At 39.5% G+C, this 20,366-nt stretch overlaps 1 protein-coding gene across 4 annotated transcripts in view; it reads right to left on the bottom strand.

The window, feature by feature from the left end:
- MSRA (methionine sulfoxide reductase A) overlaps positions 1–20,366 on the bottom strand; it is a 423,682-nt gene that overhangs the window by 97,914 nt on the left and 305,402 nt on the right. For all 4 annotated transcript variants that reach the window (XM_055299897.1, XM_055299894.1, XM_055299893.1 and 1 more), the window contains one exon: positions 12,974–13,080. In XM_055299897.1, coding sequence (XP_055155872.1) covers positions 12,974–13,080 — 107 coding nt within the window. The remainder of the gene's footprint in view (positions 1–12,973; positions 13,081–20,366) is intronic.

Raw genomic sequence — 20,366 nt, 5'->3', positions numbered from 1 at the left:
ACTTGGCAGATACAGAATCCTCAGATCACCCTAAGAAGTAGCCACTATCAACCCAACAAATCAGGAAACCCAGACTCAGGGAGGTTAACAGTCAAGGTCCTACCATAAGCAGGTAGCAGAGCCCCTGGTGATCCATGTCATCCCCTCTCTCCATAGGGTTCTGCTCCACCAACCGATGAGCAGAAGTGACACATTGCTGCAAAGAACACAGCTGTGTATGGAGGTACCACCTCCTGGTCTTCGAAATAGCATCTCTGAAGCTGTGGGCTTCTAACACTCACTGCATTTTTCCTACTACATATTAAAAAGAAACATGTGACTATTATATTTAAAAGGCTCATCTGGATATACCTTGAAGTCATCCCGTGTAACTGAAGGGGTACGAAGATGTCACACTTTGGGAGCCACTGCGTTTTCCCACACTAGCCTTGAAAGATGATGAGTAGGAGTGTGGCCCATGGAGAATCTGAATTCGCTCAATGATCACCCTATGTGGGTCAAGGTTATTTTGCACGTCTGCCTCCACTGAAATGAAAATGTCTTCTTGGTCCTCACAAGAATGCTTTCTTCTCTCATTATCTTGGCCAGTAAGTGGCATCCTAGGGTTCTGGCAGTGCACTTGAATGAAAGGCAGTGATGTGAATAAAAGGCCCAGGGCCCGGCAATAGCACTGCTCCGGTGTCCTGTGGGCTGCCTCTGCTCCTGTGGGCTGCCTCTGCGGGCCCAGCTCCACCTACCCTGGGGATGCTCTTCCCTGCCACTGCAGCGATGGACCCAAACCACCAGAGGGCAGTAACACAAGCCAGATTTGTCCTTTGGATCCAAATGTGGATGCACACAGTTTAATAATATGTAAAGCCCATTATTACAAGCTTTTCCTCTCCCCACCCCCTATTAATGAACAAATGCCCAGGGGTAACGCAGATATTTCTAAATACAGTGCAGGAAAGGGCAATCTGTACTCATACACAGGGAGTCTAACACGCAGTGATAAGTGGAAATGAAAATAAACACCCAGATGCAACTAAACCATTAAGGCTAAAGATTTATCTGTCTAGATGGCTGCATGCATGGAAATATAGATGCCTGCCTCTCAGAAATGGGCATTTTTAAAACATTTATTTAATTAATTCTTATTAAGAGTTCAGAATAATAGCTGTAATGATAACTACAAAGCTACATGAGGGTAGAGGATGAATTTCATCTTTACTGCTGGACATACAAAGGGGGATTTTACTCTTTGGCTAAGGTAAGTGAACCAATTATTCAGGGTCTTTCCATGGACATCTAGAACCTGTAACTCCACACTTTAAACGACACAAATTTAAAAAGAACAACAACTGGCTAATCCTCAAATCATAAAACATCAACGGACATTTCCCCACATCTATTCAGGGTCCTTTGAGCAGATGAATGATTCTTGGTGTTTTTGAAAGCAGAATCTCTTAGTGTGGTTACTGGTTTTAACATCACAGCATAGAGCACACAATATACTGACTGAGCCGGGATACTTTTACCCATGGATAACCTATCCATTTCTCAATAAACAAAGACATGGAAATGACCCTGACATTTTCTCATCATGACAGAAAGGAAGATTCCCTGACCCTATGTTTTCACATTGGTTTGAAATTTGAGGGCCTTTGGAAAAGCAGGATGGAGTCACTGCAAACAACATGTCTCCAGAGTCACCCCATTAAACCCTGATATTTGCAAAATGCTTGACAGATTATCAAATACCCCCACACAACATGTGAGCAGAATATATGGAATTCAGAGTCAAATGCCTCTAACTCTAAACGTAATATTAGGCCACCTTGGGAATGTGAATGAAGCCTTCTGCAGCTTTAATTCCTTCCTAAGGCAGGTAGGAAGGAGGCCAGATCCTGAACTACCTCCCTGTGTAAAGAGGAGGGTCACTTGTGTAATATGGCGCAAACCACTGAAAACTTAAGATTTATAAAGAGTTCTGTCATTTTCCTCCATTTTGTAAACAAGTAACTAGGGCTATCAAGATTTGTCCAAGGTCACAGTCAGTAAAGGTGGAGCAGGGCCTCGGCCAGGTGTTCTCATCCAAAGTTGTGATTCTTCTCACCCTCCAAAGTGACTTTGTCATCCCTGACCTTTGTTTCTCACAGTTCTAGAGGCTGGGAAGTCCCAGATGGAGGTGCCAGCAGAGTAGGTTTTATTGTGAGGACTATTCTCATGACTTAAAGAAGCAATCTTCTCACTGTGTGCTCACATAACCTCTTCTTTTTGTCCATGTGGAGGTGTGTCTGGTGTATCTCCTTATGAGGGCACTAATCCCACCATGGAAGCTCCACCCTCATGACCTCATCTAACCCTAATTACCTCTCAAAGCCCCATCTCCAAATTCTATCACACTGGGAGGTTTAGCACTCCAACAGTATAAATTCTGGGGAACACAAATATTCAGCCCATAACAAGGGGTAACACTGGGCCTCTTTATCTTGCTCCATATTTTCAGTCTAGGACAAATATTTGCTGATAATGTGCTAGGGGCCAAGCACAGTACCAGGCCTTTGGGGTAACAAGAATGACTAGGAGTCCCCAAAGTGTTTAATGTCAGGACAGTTCCTATGAAATGTTCCAAAGAAAAGAACATTTATGACACATTGGGCTTTTATGACTACGGATAGCATAGTTTATTACAGCAAAATTCATGAGATCCTTCTTCAGATAGCTGTGTTTGAAACAATTGTAATGAGAGTCTGGCAACTAATCAGTACATAATTAATATTTGATAAGGCAATTAATGTATTAATTTCCTGAAGAAGATGGGGTCAAAGGAAGGAAGGAAGGACATTTTCAAATTTTTAGCCTATAGATGCTTACAAGGAAACACAAAGGATCTGTACCTCCTGGTAGGGAATTGTCAGATCCAGTTATGGGATAACTGGATATTTACTAGGTATGTTGAATTTCTCTCAGTTGAGTTGGTATAATTAAAACTGCTTTCTGGATTAGAAAACTGAAAAGGCTCAGCTTCAATTAATATATATTGGCTGGGGCACCTGGGTGGCTCAGTCAGTTAAGCATCTAACTATTGATTTTGGCTCAGGTCATGATCCCGGGGCAGTGAGATCAAACTCTGAGTTGGGCTCCGTGCTCAGTGTGGAGTCTGCTGGAGATTCTCCTTCTCCTTCTGCCTCTCCCTCCACTTGCACACATTCTCTGTCTCTGTCTCTGTCTCTGTCTCTCTCTCTCTCAAATAAATAAAATCTTTAAAAAATATATGTGTGTGTGTGTATATATATATATATGCTGACTATTATATGCTAATAGTATGTATGTATGCTAGTATGTATGTATTGATGTACTTATATAAATATTTAGTCCATAACTAGGGGTATTTTACATATATGTAAAGTCTCATTTAGTTTTTGTAATAAAACTTTGAGGACATTTTGTTAGATAATTTAAAACGAAGACCAGAGAGGTAAGGTGGTAAGTGACTTAAGATAGTACTAGAACATTCTTTTCAACCATTCAAATGTTATTTTGATTACACACACAGACACACACACATACACACACCATTTTCTCCTCCAATCATCCCCAAAATGTAGCTCCTAAGATTTTTTTTTTCTGTTGTTATTTTTGGTATGCTACTTTATTCTGCTAAGTAGCATAGGGGTAAAGTTGGGGTTTTTTGAAGGTATATATGTTTGAAAGGGGAAAAGCCTATGCAAATTTCTCCCTCTCTTCACAAGTAGGCAAGGATCTCAAGGAAGAGATCAGGTCCCATCTGCTCTGGAGAATTGTGTTGTGTGTTTAGCCCTGGGATCCAAAGGATACCCACTCGAGGAGCATGGCCTGCGTTTCTGAGCAGACCAGAAAAGAAGAGCTACCAGTTTCAGTCCCCCATTTGAGGCTGGACATGTGTTGGTAGCAGTCTGGAAACCAAGCCTGAAGACAATGGAAGGCTGAATAATAGTGCCCCCAGAATCTCAATGCCCTCATCCCTGGAACATGTGAACATTATTTTATGTGGCCAAGACTTCATAGATATGATTAAATTAAGGATCTTGAGACAGGAAGATTATCTTGGATTATCAGATAGGCCCAAAATGCAATCACAGGTATCCTTATAAGAGAAACGCAGAGGGAGATTAGACACACAAAGGAGGAGGTGGCAATGTGAACATCGAGGCAGAAAACAGAACGATGTGGCCTCATGCCAAGCAAAGTCAGCAACCACTAGAAGACTAGAGTCAAGAAAGGGATTCTCCCCTAGAGCTTTTGGAGGGAACACAGCCCAGCTGAAACCTTTATTTTGGTCCAATGAAACTGATTTTGGACTTCTGGTCTCCAGAACTATGAGAAGATGAATTTCTATTGTTTTGAGCCACCAAGTTTGTAGCTGCAGTAGTCATTTGTAACTGAGGGAAAGACAAAAAGTCAGATATATGGAAAATTAGAAAAAGGAAGACAGTTTCATGTACTAACCACTGACTTAATCTTACCAAAATGTTGTTTTAAGACTGTGACATTTAGCAATTCTTCTGTCAAGAGAGTTTGCTAGATAGGCTTTGAGGTCAAGAACACTATGTGTAACTCAATAATTATTTCTTCCTGGTACATAACACATACTAGATAAAGCAGCAATTCCCCAAACCTCCAAAATTGGTCTCTTTGTGGCAACAGTGAGTCTGTATAAGAGTTAACTTTGAAATACATAGAAATATAAAACCATTCATTATGGTTTTATGATGTTCACTGCACAGCTGTACAATTTTCTATGAGTGACTGTGGTTCTTACCCTGAGTCCCCAGACCTCTCGAAGTTCTTTTTTTTTTTTTAAGATTTTATTTACTTATTAATGAGAGACTCAGAGAGAGAAGCAGAGACATAGGCAGAGGGAGAAGCAGGCTTCCTATAGGGAGCCCGATGTGGGACTAGATCCCAGAACCCTGGGATCATGACCTGAGCCAAAGGCAGATGCTCAACCACTAAGGCACCCAGGTGCCCCCCCCCCTGAAGTTCTTGAGCTTTATCCAAAGGTTTGGAGCTCTGAGCAAGAATTATATGTTAATTCTTACATATACCATAATAATAAGGCACTCTGAATAGAAGATGTCTCATGGGAAGATGGCAAAATGACTGTTTGGAATCTCAGAGGCCATGCTAAGGAGTTTAGATTTCATTCTAAATGTAGTGGGAAGCTGTGTACAAGTTTGAGAGAAAAAGGAAACGACTGTAATTAGATTTAGGATGTTGCTCTGGCTGCCCTGTGTAGGTGGATTGTAGTAGAGAGGTACGCAGCCCATTGGTCTAGGAACAGATAACAGTAGCCTGGACTATGGCAGTAAACACGAAAATACGAAAGTAGGCACAAGTGGAGACCTATCTCAGAAGAAGCTAGGCTAATCCGATTAGCTGGAGGGGAGGAGTAAAGGAAAGGGTGAAACAGTGATAACTCCTAGTGATCCTGCCTAAATTAAAAGATGATAGCTGGGAAGGCCAAAAATGGGGGAGGGGAAAACTCTTAGGCTTGTTTATTGGCAGGGTGGGGAGGAGAGGGAATGAAGCCTTCAGATTAGGAAATATTATGCTGATAAGTAAGGGGAATTAACAAGTAGGCAGTGGAATATGGGGATCTGGAGCCAGAGAGTAGTTCTGGACCAGAAATTTTGAGTGTCAGCAGTTTAAAGATGATGGCATTTAAACTACGTTAGAAAAAAGAAGCAGGGAACACCTGGGTAGCTCAGTGGTTGAGTGTCTGCCTTCTGCTCCTGGTGTGATCCCAGGATCTGGGATCGAGTCCCTATCAGGCTCCCTGCATGGAGCCTGCTTCTTCCTTGGCATGTGTCTCTGTCTCTGTCTCTGTCTCTCTCTCTCTGTCTCTCATGAATAAATAAATCTTAAGAAAAAAAAGAAGCAAAAACTTAATTAGTAGCACAGGTAGATAGGTTATTTGGAAATGAAATCTGCTCTCTTTCTCTTTCCCTCTCTCTCTCTCTCTCTCTCTCTCTCTCACACACACACACACACACACACACACAGACACACACACACACACGCGCGCGCGCGCGCACACATGCTGAGCAGCCAAATAGCAACTTGCCAGGGCTTAACTGGAGGACATAGAGAATCACTGACTCTCTGGCTGCAATCTCAGTGCTTTGGGAAGAAAATTAAATAATCAAAACTGAACAAAATTCAAGAATGAATTCAAAATTTGGGGAAGAAAATTAAATAATGCTGAAACAATTCTAAAAAATGCTACTGTCATCCAATTAATGTATATGGTTTTTAATCTTTCACTTTTGATACTTCTCTTTAAAATGACACTATATAGAGTATAGATGACAGATGACAGACAGCTAGATAATTGAAATTTAAGATAAAATATGGTAAATACTTGGAGATTATAGCTGTGTTGAAGATATGGATGAATGAATGGGTGGGTGGATGAGTGGATAGATGGATGAACAAACAGATGGGGAGACTGATAGAGACAGATTTTAAAACACTATTTTATATTTGGCGCATGGTGGATAATTTAGCATTCACCCAAAAAGGTTACCTAGAGGAAACGTCGTGCTTGTTCATGAAGTTTCAAGGAGCTGGTTAGGAGATAGGTCATACGATAAGGAGAACTATCTTCAGACTTATTAATCCTCTACCAAATTTCAAGAAACAAAATCTATTAGTAATCTAAAGATGGGGAAAAGTTACATTTTCAGAACATAAGAATCCCATCTGAACACCCACATCCCCTGCCAGAGGCCATGATTCAGTTTAGAATATTAGAAAAGGTAATGACAGGTTCACTTGGGAAGTAAACTGTCTACATTTGATAATCCAAAGGCAATTAATAATACATTAAATTGTCTCCTCCAACTAATATCATTAGCAAATAATTCCATCATGAAACTCAGGAAAAAATATAAAAATTCAGTTAAGAAAATATTACAAAATCTTCATCCAAAGTCAAGAACACGCCCACATTTTGTGCAAAGTCTTCAGCTCACCAAAGACGTGATGCAGCCGTCATATTCTGTGAACAGAATCCAGCACCTCCAAGGTCAATGAACCCCGTATGAAGTTTAATTTTCACTCTAATCTTCTTCTATAATGTTCTCTGGCCTCCTTTAATCTGAATGAAAATTAGCAAACTTCTTCAGCCATTTTTCCTTTCCTAGGGTTGTTGGTGAGCCTGGTATCTACAACCCAGCCAACTTTGCAGAAAACCACAGTTTAGATGGAAAATCACTTTGGGTTTCTGGCTCATCAGCAGTACTGCACATCTAATTAGCTCAACAATTGGTCCCTGTGATAAAATCAGCTAATTTTATGTTCAAATGGCTGCTCCGTGGTAAGCAATACTGTCACTCTCAACTCCAAGTATAAAGAAGTTGCTGAAGAAGCTGGTTAAGAGGGGGTCACTGGGGGCAAACTAGTGGAGACTATTAAATTACTAACCTAAGTCAATGTTATAGTTAGTGCACAGGGGTCCCACCAGGGCTCAAGATGAATTCCCAGAATGTAATGACAGGGCCGGAAATACCAACTCTTAAAGGGGAAATTAGTGTGTATAAAAATGCATGGAATGAGTCATCTGCAGAATCTCCTGCTCTCAGAAATAAACCTATATGTTTGTGAAAAGACTATGAGTCCTAGGCCTTAATCTAGTATTGCTAAGAAATGATTCTACCTAGATTAAAGACCTCTGTGGTTTCAGGAAAACCTAGGAAAGTCAACCCCAGGAAGTCACCTCTTCAGCTTCCTCCTCTCTTTTACTCACCTGTTAGGGCAACTGGAGATATCTCGGACTCTCTCCCTAATTTGTAGGATCTATTAGAAACATTATTAAGGTGGGTATTTTTTAAGGTAAATGCAAAAGCAGAAATTAAATTCTTTATGGTATAAAAGCTAATTGTATCATCTCTCATAGGCACTGCAAATTACTGACTTTTTTGATGTGTATATTACCAATTACACCAATTGAATGATTAGAAATTTATACAACTTTCAAAACTAGAAACAAGAAACATATGAATGCATACAATTTTACACAGAGATACAAAGAGATACATACATACCTCTATCTAAACATATTAATTATATCTATATATGTATATAGATAAATATAGTTAGAGATATATAAATGATTTCATTTATCTAAAGTGCTTAAAACAGTAATTAGCATGTAGATGTTGTTCTGTCATCAACATCATCACCATTATATAGCTACATATATACTATATATAAATCTATAAACTATGCATGTAATGGTATATTATGTAACTACCTGGTTACAGCAGGATGCCTGCTGAAAAATAAACTTGTCTTTTTCTTTCTCTTCCCTAAGAGAGGTGCCAGAAAGTCACTAAATCATGGTAGGTCATCCTTCAGGCAATGTAGGCAATCAGCTGCCTGGATGGGATGGGGTGCGGTAGATAAGGGACCCCTTGTAGACAGTCACATCAGTCACTTCACATGCACCAGCTCAGACCCTCTCAGCCTCACCATCCTCTCCTCCAGCTACCGCTGCAGTCCTCAGCTCTGTATGGACTCTGCTTAGCTTTAGGCAGGTGCAACCCTACAGTGATTCACCTCACACACATGCCATGTGCCTCCTGTCTCCTGCTGCAGGGACACAGTCTCCTGGGTCCAAACATGTGCCACTCAGAAGCACAGAGTGAACCCTTGGGGAATGGCATCTGATAGACATGTGCTTACCTTCTTCTTCCAGAATGACTGGTCATTCCATAAGGACCAAGAAACTTATCACTGACAGCCCAGACCAAATTATATCTGTTCTCCCTCTTTTCTTTTCCACTCCCCCTGCCCCTTACTCCTCCTCCATGGCACCAGACTCCCACGTTAAATGGGCAGTCCTCACACAGAAGCCTTTGCCACAAGCTGTGTTCCATGGGACCTGGAGTAAGATAAAAAATATAGCGGTCACCCAGGTAGGGGCACAATTAGCCCTACTGCTCACCAGGGAAGGTGACAAAATGAAGCATTTTGTTCTTCAGTTCCCAAAAAAGGAAAATTATTTGACCTGTGTGGTAGAGATCTGGAAAGGGGTGAAGGAGTCCGCAAGGTGGAACAGAAGAAGAAATCCTGGCCCAGGGCTCCTTGGCAATGACTATGTCAAGAATGGAAGACCTTTCTGTACTTGATGGAGTCCAGTCAAGGGTCCATAGGGCTGCAGCTTTCAGCTCTTTCCAATGGCGACTTCTGAAAGTAAAACTACTTGACCCTCACACTGCGTATCTCCAGAAAAGAAAGGGAGAGAGCATTTTCTGGTGCAGCAATGCTGATGGCCATGAGGAGTGTGCTCCATGGCAGTCCCACGATCTTGCAATAAGCCAACACAGGAGCAGAGGCTTGGAATCTTGGGTATCCCAGCCAGAGACACAGACTGACATGCCCTGTGCCCCCTACAACAGAGATACACACCCCTTATAGACTCCCGTGCTGTCTAATCAGGTAGCCATTAGCCATATGCAGCTATTTAAATATATAATTAAATGAATTAAAATAAAACAAAACAAAATACTCAGCTTCTTGGTTGCATTAGCCACATCTCAATGTTCAATTGGCCAGAATGTGGCTAGTGGCTACTATTTTGGAAAGTGCAAAAGAGACCAATGCGATCATGGCAGAAATTGTACTGGAGATGCGGCTCTAGTCTAGATTTTAGTCTAGAGTCAAGACTCTGGGTTTTAGTCAGTCAGGAGGCAAACACTGGACTTGCCACTCACCTACTGGGGGAATGTACGGCCACTTTTATTTATATGGTAAAATAAAAGAAATGTGACAGTATTTGCTCTCTGAGTTGGTAATAAAGCACTCATATGTGGTTACATTAACAACAATGAATATCTGGATGCTGGGGGCACAGGACACCCTGAACTTTATGTAAGACCCTACTTTTAAAAACCAAGCAAAAATATGTATATGTATGTATGTATTTAGTTCCCACATACTTAGGTACAAAACACTCAAAGAGTATTTGGTTAGACAACTATCTAGAGTATAAGATTAACATTCCCTAAATCTACAAATCTACAAAAATAATGGAGAAATTATTAAAACAGTTCATTGCATTTAATATCTAAATTTTATTTCCTATGTTTATCAGTTATCTAAAATCAACATGGGCTCCACGCAAAGCTAAGGGTAAGAAACTATACTGGGTTAGAAGCCAAAAAATTAGGTATAAGTTAGCCTTTTCATCATCAGATGGAAAGCACTAACCTTTTGAACTTAAAATTCTCATTGTGAATATCAGAATATCATCTCATTTTGCCATATTCTAGAGAGATATTAACATACTTCTCAAGTCTCTTAGTATAACTATTGGTATCTTAAGAGACTGTGGAGCACAATACTAGGTAATTTACATACTGCATCAATCACATGTCAGTATTACTTGTTACTCACATGGCCTTTGTAATTAAATATAGTGAGATTAAACCAAAGAGAAGGAATTTTTAAGTTCTTGCTTGGAGCTGATGCTCTGTTGGGCCTACCTAGTACAGCATCTTGCCTGGTATAGGCATTTCCCTACCCACCTCTCAAAAGTTAGTGTTCCATAGATCCTGAGCCTTCTCCTCTTTTATCGTTTTTCCTAAGTGACTGTATCAGCAACTAGGGCTTCATTTACCAAATATAACTCCCAATAATAAGGGCTACCATTTATTGAGCATGAACTATGTGCTAGGCCCTGTGCCTTACAAGCATTAACCCGGTTAACAGTAACAACAATTCTCCTTGCAAGGAAGGAATAGCCCACATCTCCTCCTAACAATCATCTGGATGCCCAGATCATAGGTACCTTAAACTCCACATTTCCAGACTTAATTTACCTTTGCCACAAATCTGCCTCTGTTTCTCCATACCTTCACACAAAACGTCGCAAGCCAAAAACCTACAAATCACCCTGGATTCCTCCCTCTTATTTTTTCTTCACTTCTAATCAATTTCCAAGTTCTATAACTTTTACTTCCTTTATATCCCTTTATCCCATTCAGACTGGCAGCACCCTAAGGAAGGGTCCCATCATTTGTGGTCTAGAGTCCTGTATCAGCTGTCCAGCTCATTGCCCTGAATCTTGTCTTTTTTCTGTAATACAAGTTATTCTAATGGAGCATTCTAATTCTGGGCATCTGAGATACAGGGATAATAATGAGGTCTCTCTCCTTATAGGGTTTGCATGAGTTAAATAAGATAGTTTACTAAGTGTCAAGTACTTGATAAAAAGTTATGCAGCTGACATATGAATTAAGATAATTTGGTGCTGGAGGCTACATGCTTAACCACCACCGCATATGCCCAGGTGAGCCCATCATTATTAGGAAAGTCATGATGAAAAGACAATAAGAAAGGATAATTTGCAGTGAAAAGTTTTGAGAATGACAGTATAGATATACCCCAATTACTCTAAAACTTTGCAGCTTTAACAACAAACATTTATTATCCTTTGGTTTCTATAGCACCACTTAGCTTGGCAGCGCCCTTGGCTTGAGGTCTTTTGAGGTTGTAGCCAAACTGTCAACTGGGGCTGCAGACCCATCCAAAAGCTTGACTGCAGCTGAGGGGCTTGTAGGATCTTCGGGACTCGCCACATGAACCTTTACACAGGGCTGCCTCACAACATGGCAGCTGGCTTCCCCCAGGGCAAGTGATCCAAGAGATCATAAGAGAGGGCCCCCAATAGGGAAGCCAAAGTCTTCTAATAAACTCATCTCAAAAGTGACATCCCACCACTTCTGTCACTCATTAGGAGTGGGTCATTAAATCCAGCCCATACTCAAGGAGAGGGGTTTACACAAGGGTAGAGACCACTAAAAGCCATCCCAGAGGCTGCTTACTATTATCACCCAAATAGACATCACAGCCCTGGAGGGAGAGGGTGTGCTAAGAATAAGTGGGGGCCTATCAATATCTCTTTTAGCCCTCTCTTTTCAGAGTTGAACTGACTGTGAACTTCATATCCTGCTACTGGATCTATTGTTAAGCATAAATGTAAATCAGGAGATATAACAATAATTAAAATTTAAGTATCATCACAAAGTTTTAAAATTAAAGCAATGCAAGTTATTTTTAAAAGAACCAAAGCTCTGTTGGAGATTTTTAAATATTATACAAGAGTGAAAATAATTATTTCATGCTGTAGTATCTATATTTCTAAGAAGTATTTTATTATAATTCAATCTACTCTTATTAGCAAGAGACAGTGAGTATTCTGAGTTGCACTGCGTGCCCAAAAAAATATAGGTTGGAATCCTAATTCCCCAGTGTCTCAGAATGTGAGCTTATTTAGAGATAGTATCTTTACAGAGGTAAATCAAGTTAAAATGTGGTCATTAGGTTGGACCATAACCTACTATGACTGGAGTTGTCATAACAAGAGGAAATTTGGACACAAAAACAGACATGATAGAGAAAAGATAATGTAAAAAAGTAAAGAGAAGACTGCCATCTATAAGTCAAGGAGAGGGGCCTGGAGCAGAACTTTCTATGGCAAGCCCCAGAAGGAACCAGGAGCCAAGCAGAGCCAGCACCTTGATTTTGGACTTCCAGCCTCCAGAACCATGAGACACACATTTCTGCTGTTTAAACCACCAGTTCGTGGTACTTTGTTATGGCAGTCTGAACAAACCATTATAGAGAGAAGAAAGAAAAAAAATGAGATTCAGCAAGAGAGAGAGAGGCAGAGAGAAATAGTAAAGAAGATATATGTCTTATATATATATATATGTATATATATATGTCAAGATACATATTCATCTGAGGTGAGTTGATTTTAAAAAGAAATTCACAAAGGCCTACTTCTAAAATCTCACTTAGCATATTTATGGACCAGAAGCTGATTGAAATTGTGTAAATGGAACACAGTGGCAGGTGAAAACAACCAGATTCTCCTTCTACAGGTGGGGTCTGACTTGGTGGAGACCAACAGTGGGAGTCCAGGAGCAAGACAGGGCCCTACCTTCTGGTAGTCTTCTTTGGACCTCAGGGCGACCTCCATGTGCTCGGTAGAGGTTGGATAGATGGCTGAGCGGTACTGAGTGCCATAGTCATTGCCTTGGCGCATGCCTGGGAAAGTAGAATGCAGAAAGGATTACTGGAGTGGACCAGGCAACAAGGCCAATGTCACAAGTTTTCTATGATTCCTGTGTTACTAAGTGCTTGCGTTTTTTAAAATTGAAGTATAGTTTGACACACAATGTTACAACAGTTTCAGGTGTACAACTTAGTGATCTATCAAGTCTTACCTTATGCTACACTAACCACAAGGGCACCTACCATTTGTCACTATACAATGCTATTACAACACCTTTGACCATATTCCCTATGCTGTGCCTTTAATTCCAGTGACCTATTCATTTCATAGCTGGGAGCTTGTACCTCCCACTCCTCTTCACCCCTTTTCACCCATCCCCCACAACCCTTTCACTCTGGTAACTATCAGTTTGTTCTCTGTATTTATGGGTTTGTTTCTACATTGTGTGTGTTCATTTGTTTTGGGGTTTTTTGTTTGTTTGTTTTTTGTTTTGTTTTTTAGATTCCACAAATATGTGAATTTGTCTTTTTCTGTTTGACTTATTTCCTTAGAATAATATCCTCTACGTCTATCCACGGTGTCACAAATGGCAAGATTTCATTCTTTATCCATTCATCCATCAATGGAAATTTAACATTGCTTCCATATCTTGGCTATTATGAATATTGCTGCAATAGACCCAGAGGTGCATATATTACTAAGTGCTTATTTTTAATTTCATCTTGACACTCTCCTTAAATAAACACAAAATATATTTGTTTTGCTTTGCTTAATTTAATTACAACATATATGTTTGAACTTAGGTAAATTTATTACAGGTCTTAGATCATAGATGCTCTACAAATATGTATTTTTCTATGCAGATATTTAAACCATAACATATTCCATTTTTCACTTGCAAAGCACTGTGCTGTGCATTATTTTTTGGGATCTTAATGAGATACTCTGTGTGGCAGGTTGTGGTCCCTCACTTGGGAAACAAGGAGATGGGATTATGTATGTGTAAGCACATGGCATACTGCTTGGCACATAGGAGGTGCCTATAAATGACTAAATAACTGATATTCAGTGAGTCTGAAGAGCTTGGCTAAGGTCATCCATCCAATTAAGGAAAAACCTGAGCCTTAAAGTTAGCCCAGCCCATTTTCCACTCTGTCACAGCTGCTAAAGTATAGATCCTGACCAATTTCTAACTGAATAATTTAGTCCCCAAAGTTAAACAGCCACAGGCTTAATATAGATCTCCTATAGATCTCCATGCTGTTGTCAAAACGAACTTCCCATGTGTTTACTGTATCATTCAAAAATCAACCTCAGTTTTAGCAAGTGCTCCAAGACTCCTCCAACAGAAGATTCAGTCTTCCAAAAAGAACAGCTTTGTACTTTCAGATATTACTGTACATGGGAATTACCAGGGGATATTGTTAAAAATGCGGATTCTAGTTCAGTAGGTCTGGGGTGAGCCTGAGTGAGACTCTGCATGCATTTCTAAGCTGCTCACGAGTGGTGCTGACCTCCAGACTGCACTTTGAGTAGCTAGGGTTTAGAATTTGCTCAGATGTTTTCCAGATTCTTTATAATCCATCAACAATAAGTTTAGTTCCAATAATGCAGTGAGGAAAACCTAAGGCTTTCAAAAACACAGGTTCCTGAGGTATGCAGTGTACAGTGCTCCCTCTGCCTCCCCCCCATGCCCCCAGGAGGCACACACTTTTTACGAAACTCCTATTCAAGACTTAGTTCAAGCGACTTCACTCCACAAAACCTCCCTTGAGTGCTCCTTAGGGCTGTGACAATCACTGACTTCTTTGTCTCAGAGATTTTATTGTATTCCCTTGTTATATGGTTGTCCCTCTTCCTTGTCTGTGAGCCTTCCAGAGGGCAGAGCTTTACAGTCATAGGACCTGGTATAGCATCAGACAGTTGGATATACTTCCACTAATATTTGTTGCATGAAGAACATATGAGTTTATATCTTGTGATCCAAAGCCCTGCAATCAATACTGGAGTGCAGTCAATCAATCAAAGTGCTTTTGACTTTGTAAATGAAAATGCAAATTCAAATGTAAATAAAAGAATCTTTCTTAAGAGCTCTAGGAAAAAGTTACCAGTGAACTAGTACGTTTGACTAGTAGAGGGAAGTGTAGTAGTTAAAGACACTAAAAGTTCACTATGGCAGTTAATGAATAGACAAGCTAGAATTCATGATCAAAACTAGAGGCTAAAAATAGAGGTTTAAATAATAACAAATGAATAGGATTTAGGGCCAAGTCATAGGCTATCTATGGTGTGTACATGCATACTTGTGCACCCAGTGGGGGGTGTTTTCTGGACCTACTTGTTTATACTTCAGATTGGCTGAATTCTTAGAAATTCCATCTTCCCACCTTCAGAGTTCCATCCCCACCTTGCCACACACATGGGGACCAGGAACTAATTAGTGGCTTAAACAACCAATATTAATGACACCAGAATATTAGTTTAATAATATATAATAAAGATAAACCAGCTCATGTCTCCAATAAGCACTGTATAATACCAAATTAGAATATCTATTTCATTCCTATATAAGTTATATACTCACTTAAGTATCATAATATGATTATTATAATATATAACATATAGGTATTATTACAGCACAAATATTATTTATGGTATCTACTGTGTAGGTATTGTTATAGTATTATTTATTAAGCACCTAACATGGGTCGAATACTTTTCCAGGTGCTGAGGATACAGCAATAAATAAAAGCAAATCCTACCTTCTCAGAGTTCACATTCCAGTATAATTTAAGAAACTGGATAAATACACATTCCAGAATGGCACTTTGGCAACATTTTTTTCTTTGCCTTCCCGAATGTCCCCTCCTTCACTTAAATGAAAGGCTTTCCTTGTGTGACCACTTCACATTCTTTGGTGCACAATGATGTGATGGTAGCATTGTTGTTCTCTCTGAAAATATTCTCCAAAACATTCACCCAAAAGATTGGTGGATGGCTGATTTTCAGTAAAATCTGACCTATCTCCATTTGGCACAAGGTTCAGAACAGTAGGGTCTCCGTGTGGAGTTGTTATATATCTACCCAAGTTCCCTTTCTTGTGGAAGATAAACTAGTATATGAGTAAAAGAGGACATGCAGAAGTGATTTATTTATATTTTTCAACAAATTTTGCTAACATTCCATGTGCCTTGTACACTGAAGACAATAAATATCTCTGCATTTGGATGAAGATACTTGAATTATCATAGGATTATGAGAAATTGCTGCTTATGAATAAAAACTGACTGTTTAGCAAACAAGATGGGGATAATTAAGAATCATCCAAGGAAATTATAGAATAGTGGGCCCTTCCACTGATCATATTTTCACAAATAGTCTGGTAGAAGAGTGCACAATAAAATCTTTAGACTTATATCCATATTTAGAGCTCTCTTATAGTGATATGACAACCTGCGGGGTAGAAACAGAGAATTGCATGGTTGGGCAGAAAAGATGCACATGACTTGTCATTTCTAGACAAGTTTATAAGGTAATGGATTTCTATAAAAAACAATCCATGGATTATTTTTTATGTAATGGTGGATTGTACTACTACTACAAATCAGGATAAGAATTTATGAACCCTTTCCTGAAGCCATGAACTCTTGAATTAAGTTCTAACTTGATCATCTGCTAAATGTAATACTACAATACTGATCGGGCTTCTGTCACTGTTGTCCTTGTCTTCTTTGTGCAGACTTTGGCTATCCCCAAATCACCCTGAACAGCTATAAAAAGGAGTAACATAGTGGGCATTATCCACAGCTCTGCCCTAGACACCTCATACCTCTCCCTTTGCACCAATCCAAACTGACTAATCATAAATATGGAAAAATGGGAATTATTCACACAGTTACAGTAACTATCTTCAAGTCTTACAGATTTGAATTTACAGCCCTAACCTTCTGATCCCAACTCTTCTTGGATGTTTTCACAAACCTGACAGCTCCTCATGTCAGAACCAATATATACTCTTCCCAGTCACTGTGGCTGAACCCCTGCCTGGCCAGAAAGGAAAACAAGAAAATGCTCAAGAGATACAGTAGGGATCAAGAGAAAACATCAAAGCCTTTATTCAGATATCTTTGAATTTTGAGTGACACTGGATAAGACATTAACTCTCTGGTATATTCATGAATAACAATGTTAATTTGATTAAATTTTTTTCAATCAAAATTCATCCCAAGGAGAAACCATACACACATTTCCACAAGCTTATGTGTGTGTTTGGTTAATTCCAGTGCATGTACATTTCAGTTCACTGAGGAAAAGGCTTATTAAATGGATAGGTGCTTGAAATGTGGAAATAGATGGTTCACTGGGAAGTAAGATTTGATGCTCAACAGACTGAAAAACCTATAGAACTATGGATTTTCTGTTCTCGTTATTTTTAATACATTGCATTTACAGATATTTAGCATCATTAAACTTTTCACCATTTCTTTCAACCACTATTGGTTTATGTTATGAACACAAAATAGTAATTCACATGTGAGGAAAACCTGTTCACTAAATCTCTCATAAGAAGCCTAGAGCTCAGAGCTACAAGATCTTGTTTTTAAGTCTGACTTCCACTGACATACTTTATGTAAATTACCACATCTTTCTGAGCTTCAAACCTCACTTGTAAAATAAGGATTATATGGACCTAAACTATAGGCTTGTTGTGAGGAGTAAATATGATGAAATCTGTAAAGCACTTTGTTTACTACAAAAAATTACGTAGGTGTTAAGTACTTTTATTTAAACCACTTTTAATAAACTTGATGCTTCAGAATAACTAGTTTGAAATAAAAATAACAAATGATGTCACACAAGATACTCTAGGTACAACCCTTATCATTCTCTGAAAAGCATTAAATAATATTCTTCTCTCAGATGCCCACACAGTACAGGTCACATAGATCCAAAGAGATAATCAGAATCTATTTTATGTGTGTAGAAATGTACTTGTTTTTAACTCTTCATTACATTTTTTAGCAGAATTATCTTCTCCATTAAAATTTCACCTCTACTAATCTCCAGCCCAGTTCTCTATTTCAATGGAAAACAAATCCAAGAAAGGGGAAAACTCTTTTGAGTGAATGTTCCTACACCTGCCCCATCCATGAAGAACTTTCCAAAGTAATATCTCCTTGACCTCTGATCCGAAGTATGGCAAAATCAGGTCTTTTTGGCACTGATCCCAAGAAAGAGCCTGGTCCAACCAATCAAATCACATATAAGTGAAATATTTGACTCTTATACCTGACCTAAACATTCTTTGTATGCTGTTATCAAGATGGCAAAACTAATCAAAACTGCATTGCAAAAAAAGGACAGAAAAATGTTAGTGATGAGAATTCCTACTTGCTTTCCCTTCTTCCATAAATAAATACATTCTCTCTAGCACAAAGTATTCACATAGTGCCAACTGTGTACTCAGCACTATGGAAGCTATGCAGAATTAATTATAAGCTTTGATCCCCCCCCCAAAAAAAATAGCTGAAAAAAGGGAAAAGGGAAAGAGAGAAAGGAATGAGCTTGACCCTATACTGCACTGTACTGGGTTTTTGCCAACGTTTCCCCTCACATTGTAGACAGCTGTCATTAATCTTCAAATTAGTCCATCAAGTTGGTATTCTCCACCTTCTTTGACACAAAGGAAGCTGTGAATCAGGGACATTAAGTGACCTGCCCAATGCCACAGAGAGGGTAAATGGCCATGCTGTGACTAAAGCTAGATCCACCTGACACCAAAACTGATGCACAAGAAGTTAGAGCAAAAAAAATCAAGGACAATGGAACAAAGCGCACTGTAGGTGATGCATCTGGAAAGGAGCATCACCACCTAAGGCCCAGAAATAAGAACAAGCTTGGTATGCACTGAGGACTGTGAAAAGACAAGGCTGGTTCTGCCTATAAGCCTAGAAGGAGATGAAGCTGGTTAGTTGAGCAGGAGGCCACATAGAAATCTGGACAGGACATACTGGGGACCAGATACATTTAGAAACATCAGGCTTAAGGAAGCCACCCAGAACCCTGGGTAAGCATAATCTTCAAAAATCCAAAACTCTCTTTCATACAGATTCAGTGTCACAAAGTTCACTGTTCCCTCCACTTGGCTTTGGAAAAACTGAGACGATAAATTACTGACACTATTCAGCTGTTTTCATGTTCCAGGAAAGCAAGTGGTGGGCTTGCTGTAGTTAGTGAAATGAAAATAACTGGCTGTGAAACAGCATCTGTGCTGATCATTCTCCCACAACACTCTCTAAACTAAGTAATGAGGACTGGGCTTTGGGGCCTTCTTGAAGAGGACTGACCTCTTGGCATTTACCAACTGTTTGCAATTTCTCCATCGACCTTCTTCAAATAAGATTTGAAAGAACAAACCATCCTGAGACTGTTCTAAGATTCCTCTCTATTTCTCTCTCTCTCTCTCTCTCTCTCTCTCTCTCTCTCAGCAAAGTCACAGAAAGCATTGGAAAATAGAGAAATACTTAACCTAAATGAAGAAAAAAGACAGAAGTTCTCATCTGCTCAATGGGCCTTCTAACCTTAGCTCATTTTTGGCTACCAGGCCTGTTTTACACCTTTTAACTGGAGAGATGAGAAATCTGCTTGAACATGGTAATTTTAAAGGAAAATTCACATACTATGGCTTGTTTCAAAGTGATTAAGAAATTCCAGGACTCACCAGTTGATAGTGAACATCAGGGCAAAGGAGGACATATATATAAGGGCCTGCAATGACTATGTTAGGGAACTTCAAAGGAGCAACATCATTAGAGGGCTCTCCATGTTGGTTGCAGAGACAGGGTGACTTCCATCAGGATGAATCCATATTCTTCTCTTCTATAAACTGCTGCTAGGAAAAAAATGGATTCTGACACATAATTGGATTTTGTCATGAGACAGTTCTTAATTCTAAGACCAGCTCTGCTGTTAAATAACTGTGGAACCTCAGTCAAGTTATTAGACTCATCTACATTTCAGTTTCTTCATTTGGAAAAATGGGGGTGATGGTGCCATACTTCCTCACAGGGTCACTAGCTATCTTACATAGGAGCTCAGTAAACATAATTCCTCCATCCCCTTGTGACTTCTAATGCAGAAATTGAAGAAAGAGACTTTTTCAACACACTTCTTAAGAATTTAGAAATTTCTCAGTCAATAAAGAGTTGCTGAGCATCTACCTCAGTTCAGGAATCTTACTAGGACTTCAGCTAAAATACACACCAAAGAACCTGATCTTAGTTTCAGAAAATTTCTACAATGTATCTATCATGCATCA

This window comes from Nyctereutes procyonoides, unplaced genomic scaffold (assembly GCF_905146905.1).
Source record: "Nyctereutes procyonoides isolate TBG_1078 unplaced genomic scaffold, NYPRO_anot_genome, whole genome shotgun sequence".
NCBI lineage: Eukaryota > Metazoa > Chordata > Mammalia > Carnivora > Canidae > Nyctereutes > Nyctereutes procyonoides.
The sequence above is the reverse complement of the archived record's forward strand: the minus strand, read 5'-3'. Positions and strand labels throughout refer to the sequence as shown.